Source organism: Gekko japonicus, unplaced genomic scaffold (assembly GCF_001447785.1).
Source record: "Gekko japonicus isolate JY-2015 unplaced genomic scaffold, Gekko_japonicus_V1.1 scaffold50, whole genome shotgun sequence".
In the NCBI taxonomy this organism is placed as follows: domain Eukaryota; kingdom Metazoa; phylum Chordata; class Lepidosauria; order Squamata; family Gekkonidae; genus Gekko; species Gekko japonicus.
Genome location: NW_015164666.1, coordinates 410,210 through 416,295, shown reverse-complemented (window position 1 = coordinate 416,295; position 6,086 = coordinate 410,210). Strand labels below are relative to the sequence as shown.

General features: G+C 42.7%; 1 protein-coding gene across 1 annotated transcript in view; it reads left to right on the top strand.

Moving 5' to 3' along the window:
* Nucleotides 1-5,250, top strand: part of SLC35F1 (solute carrier family 35 member F1) — a 349,356-nt gene extending 344,106 nt beyond the window's left edge. The window contains exon 8 of the mRNA XM_015409056.1: nucleotides 5,026-5,250. Within this exon, the coding sequence (XP_015264542.1) occupies nucleotides 5,026-5,250 (225 nt within the window). The remainder of the gene's footprint in view (nucleotides 1-5,025) is intronic.
* Nucleotides 5,251-6,086: the final 836 nt, after the last annotated feature.

The window sequence follows — 6,086 nt, the reverse complement described above, 5'->3', positions numbered from 1 at the left end:
AGATGGGCCCGGGGCAGAGGCGGCGGCGAGGCCGGCTGCCTCCCCCTCCCCAAGCGAGAGCCAGCGGCTTGCAGCCGGCCGGGCCTCGCGGCCGCACTTGTACCCAGCCGGCTGGGTCCGCAGGGGCTACGGCGGCGGCAAACTCCAGCCCTCGTTCCAAGAGCGTTCCCTGCGCATGCGCAGGGAACACTCTTTTTTACTTTTGTCAAATTAAGGCCCCCCCGATAATTTTTACACACTTTAAGATTTTTGTGCACACACGGGGACCGCACTCACGGGGCCACTTCGCTATTAGATATATAGATAGTACCAGCCCCAATACCAATCCTTTTGGGACCACACTGCTTACTTCCCTCTATTGTGAGAACTGTCCATTGATTCTTAATCTTTATTTCCTGTCATTTAACCAGTTTTTAATCCATAAGAGAAGCTATCCTCTTATCCCATGACTGCTAAATTTATTGAGGAGTCTTTGGTGAGGCACCTTGTCAAAAGCCTTTTGAAAGTCCAGGTATATAATGTCTTCTGGGTCACCGTTATCCATATATTTGTTCATTTTCTCAAAAAACTCAAAAAGCATAGTGAGGTAGGACTTCACTTTGCAGAAGCCATGCCAGTTTTCCCTAAGCAGGCTTTGTCCCTCTATGTGCCTAACAATTCTATCTCTGATTTCAGTTTCTGCTACTGTGCCTGGGACAGACATTAGGCTGATTGGCCTGCAATTTCCTGGTCCCTCTCTGGATCCCTTTTTAAAAACGAGTGTAACATTTGCTATTCTCCAGTCTTCTGGCACAGTAACTGAATTTCGTGGTAGGTTACATATACGTGTTAGTAGATCAACTATCTTACATCTGAGTTCCTTAAGAACTCTTGGATGTATGTCATCAGGACCTGGAGCTTTATCAGCTTTTAATTTCCCGAGCAGGTCTAGAATTTAATCTCTCGTCACCTCAATTTGGCTCAGTTCTTCAGACTCCCTTCCTAAAAATAGGGACTGTGGCATGGGTGCATGCCTCACACTTTCCACAGTGAACACAGAAGGAATAAAGTCATTGAGCTCCTCTTCCTCTTCCCATCTTCCTGTAGCAAACCCTTTATTCCTTTGTCATCCAAAGGCCCCACTGCTTCTCTAGCTGGTTTCCTGCTCTGGATATATTTTTAAAAATGTTTATTATTTGTCTAGATGCTTTTAGAAACCCGCTCCTCAAAATCTCTTTTTGCATGCCTAATTATTGACTCCATTTCTTTTGCCAGAGCCTGTGGTCCCTCCTGTTTAGTTCATTGGGGCAGATCTTTCACTTTTTAAAAGAAGCCTCTTTACTTTTTATAGCTTCCTTGACTTGCATTGTTAACCACTCAGGCCTTCTTGTAGACCTGGCAGTGCCTTTCCCAACCTGTGGAATGCATTCTATTTGGGCTTCAATTAGTGTGGTTTTAAATAGCTTCCAAGCATCTTCTAGGAATTAGACTCTCTTGTGTCTCCCCTTCAGTTTTCTTTTTACTATTCCCTTCATGTTTGTAAAGTTCCCTTTTTTGAAATCAAAGATTACAGTTTTGGACTTTAGGGGTAACTTTTCATTAACCTGAATGCTGAACTTAATAGCACTGTGGTCACTGTTCTCAGGGGTAACCACATCTCTCACCAGGTCTTGAGACCTGCTCAGAACCAAGCCCAAGATCACTAGCCCTCTGGCTGGCTCTGTGACCAGCTGTCCCAGTGCACAATCACTATTCATAGTACACTTTTCTCACTGAGACTCAGGATGGATTACATGGTGTTAATCAATATAATCCACAGAATGGGAGATGAAACAAAGCATTAACATGGAAGAATGCAGAAATTACATAATAGGATTATATTTATGGCACTAGTTTGTACATTCTGTACAGAATTGTAGAGTCCACAGTCCCTACCGCTTGATGAAAGCATATTTCTGAACCATTTTGTTACAATACAGCCCTATTACCTGTGTTAAAAATAGTCCTCCTGAATAATTCAGTGTTGCATAGTTTGCAGAAAGCCAGGAGAGTTGGACCTTTATTTCTGTCCCAGGGTGAGACTCATCCATTGCACTTCAGGTGTGCTGACTCCTGCAAGTTCCCCAAATGTGGGAAACTCGACTGCATAATTTGTGGCATCAGCAGGCAGGCCGTTCCATCAGGCAGGGGCCACAGTAGAGAATGCCCCCGTGTATTGGGCAGTTGTGGATTTTGCCCATTTTCAGGGTGATACCTGCAGAACATCCCTGCTCAGGTGAGCAAAGTTATTATCAAGAAACATAGGAAAAGAGGAGATCCTTCAGATATGAAGGACCAAAAGGCCATGAAGGACTTTGTGTGGGATAACCTATAACTTAATTTGAGGCTGGTAGCTGATGGGCAGCCAGTGGAGCGGCTGCAGAGTGGGAGCAATGGGCATTCTGTCCTCTGTCATTCAGTTTACTTCATGTTCTGGCGATATTATTCTTCGTGCTTCTGAGACCCAGCTCCACAGTATCATGGAAAGAGAAACACTGAACATGTAATGCTGCCTTGTAAAAGTCAGTCCATTGGTCTGTCCACGTCAGTATTGTCTAGTCTGACTGCCAGCAGCCCTTCAGTGTCAAGTCAAGGTGTTTCACATCATTTGCTGCCAGCGACTTTTTAATGGTAGATGCCAGGGATTGAACATGGGAACTTCTGCATGCAACCCCTCAGAAGACTCAGAGGGGTAGAAATTGCATAATGCAATGCCATGACATTGCTTCCAGTTACATACTCAGAAGTGACATCACAACATCATGCAGCACTCTAGGAATTTGCCAAATCTCTATGGTTTTATGTCGGTCCCACCCCCCGTTTTGCTCCCACTGCTCCACTGAGCTGCAGTGGAAGTCTGTCATAGTGCGCAACCTGCCTTGTACATGCAAAGCAGGTGCTCTATCACTGAACCACAGCCCCAACCCTTGTCATTCTAGAGTGTGAGGAATGTCTTAACATACTTTGGAAGATGGGAGTGCTACATACAGTTGTTTTCCGAACTAGGTGTTTTAATTCTGTAACTACAAAAGCAGAGAGGTGCGACAAACAACAGCCGGAATACATTCACCGAAAACATGCATCATTTCTCAGAGTAAGTTTAGAGTGAAAATCATAGGAAATTCAGTGGCTGTAGAAGATTCTGATGCAAAACAATGACTGAGCCTGGCAGACCATAAGACCATCCTCACTCTTGCATTCTTCCCAGGTGATTTACACAATAACCTACACTGAAATTAATGAGCTTCAGCTGCAAATGATTTGCCTCTCTTTGCTTAAGAATGTGCTGCATTTGTATGAGGGAGATAAAGAACAGAATTCTCTGACAATCATGCTGTATGCACACATTGTAAAACTCAGCAGAAAAGGAATAAACAAGAGAGCTGGGCTGAATCTATTACGGTAACCTTACTTTTGAGCGCCATTAGCCTCAAATATAGCAATACAGAATCGATTATTACAGACATCTGGCGCTTGATTAAATTCTTATGTCCACAGGCAAGAAAAGATGCTTGGCAACTGATAAAATAAACTACTGCAGAATATTCAAAAGTTAATAAATAGGAAAGAAAGACTTTATAGCTGTTTCTGTGTTGCCAGTTCCAGCACCCTTATGATCACTTAACAATAAAGCCCATAACCACTTTAGCATGGATTTTCTGTTGGGTAGTGCTGTCACTATAGATAGCACATATGAATCCCCTTGAACTCTGTCCATAAAACTATAGATGCTAGGAGAAGACTCATGAATACTGTAGTAACCCAGTGTTTTTTTTTTTAAAAAAACAACAACAACAACCCTCCTCCTCTTTTCTTCTTTGTAGTTTTCCCTCACCTGGCTCTCCTGTAGACTGTCCAGCTGGTCAGTTCTCCATACATTTGCTCCCATGGAATAAAGTATTCGTAAACATTTTTCCCTTTTGATTAAAGCTTGCAAGCTAAGATGACCTACATTGGCTTAAGCAAAAGGGGGGGGGAGGTTATAGAAATGTTTGGCATATGCCCCAGTATAGATATGACACAGGCCACTATTTAGGTCTCTGTAGTAAAACTATATGCATATGAACAACTTCACATGGTAGGTGCAGTAAAACATGATGGAACAGACATGGAATGTTTACGTAGGTAAGTGCTTTGTCAGTGGCCTGGGTCACATTCTTATATCTACACATCTCCTGTGGCTCATTCCAGAATACAATACTGTGCTCTTGAATTCAGTGGAACTAAAATTGATCTGTGTTATAGATTGCTGTTTCAGAGTTTAGATATAGGTAGCATAGTTGAAACCTACCCTGCTTTAGTTTCTATCTATTTTAGTAGACTAGTACAAGGGAAACTCCTGGTCAATCCTCCTTGCTTTTCACAATGTTATGATTTACCTTTGTTGTTCGTTAGCTACCTGTGCTTTAAAAGGATGGCGGTGGTGGTGGGGATCCCACCCCATTCACTGAGCAAAGTTTGACCTCTTCTTCCAACTTAAGTGGCTCTTCCTCCTACAAAAAAGCTACTTAAGATGGAGGAAGGGCTCCTTATGCTTACAGAAGGCTCTTTAGAAGAAGGTTGGATCCATACCATAGTTTCCAGAAACTGAATTTTTCCATATTACTTTTCCACTGTGTTGTATTGGATGTGTGTTTTCTGTCACCAGTTTTCATTGCAGTATTGCTATTTATATCCCATTTTTAAACTAATGAACCTCAAGGACCTATTCCATTTGAATGGAGTGAACAGATTTTTTGGATACTCAAGGCACATCTCATCAAATATATTTATCTAGATCTCTGGTCCTCATTTTGCATGAAGGACATAACAGACACAAATGCATACTCTTTTATGACATGTCACCCAGAAAAAGGCATTAGTTACATAACTTTTGTTTTCACTGGAGATAATTAACAGGATGGGGGCAAGGAGTCATAATTATTACTTACCGTTTTCACAACATCTTTCATTTTGTGTTGGTTAACCAGCTGTGTTTTTACTAGCCTTATCCTTGTTTCTGTTTAGTTTTCAGGACTTTATCTTCTGTCATTCTTTACCATCCTTGTTGGGCTGGTGCTGTACCTCTCCACGTCCACATATGTTGCCCAAGATCCAAGAGTGTACAAGCAGTTCCGAAACCCATCAGGACCTGTTGTAGACTTGCCAGCCACTGGGCAGCTGGAACCTTCAGTAACATACACCAGCCTCGGCCAGGAAATGGAAGAAGAACCTCATGTCCGAGTTGCCTAAGCTCAGGCCCTTTCCACCACGGGTGGAATTTGTATCTCCATTATCTCTGTTGTTCATAGAGAAAGGTATTTACCGGATGCAGTTACTTAGGTGGGCTGCAAGGTAGCAAATAGGGAAGGCTTGTCAAAATTTGACTTAATTTGTTTCCAAGTGTGCACGACAAAGAGCAGCAACACTCAGGCCTTTGCCCAGGGCAGTGGTTTTCAAACACTTCTGGGATAGCACTGGGATTCCTCGTAAATTTATCAGGGTGTCCTCACTGAGGAAGTTCGAAAACAGTAGGCAAACTTTCTTGAAGAACAGCTTGCCCACTATTAGGCTTCAGTCAGGATGTTCACAATGGGTACATTTTAGAGGGCAGACTCAGTTCAGTTAGGGCAAATTGAAGCCTTACACACTTAGGATACTAGCAGTTAATGCCAACAATGGAGAGCCCCCCAGGAAGCCACTCAAAATAGTTTATGAAGAGATGTTCAGAACACAAAGCTTCCATAGCAGTAGGCACCTCGTGTAGGATATTTTTCCAGCAGCTACACAGTGTTTCATGAAAATCTGATCATATAGCTAGGTCCTCATGCACATTGATGAACTTAACTGTTGCCCAAAAACTGTTTGTGTCCCACAGAAAAGGGCCTGTTAGTAACAGTATCTAGATGTAAGAGCCAGGTTGTTTATTTGGTTGGGTTAGCTACCTGATTGCCCACCTTCTAAGGAATGGTCTGTTCTGAGAAACAAGAGGATGGACAACTGCCAGTATTCATCTCTATTCTAGGAATAGGCTGGAAACAAACAAACAAAAAAGCCCTTTTAAAAAATTGCAGTTGTGAAGTAGCCGA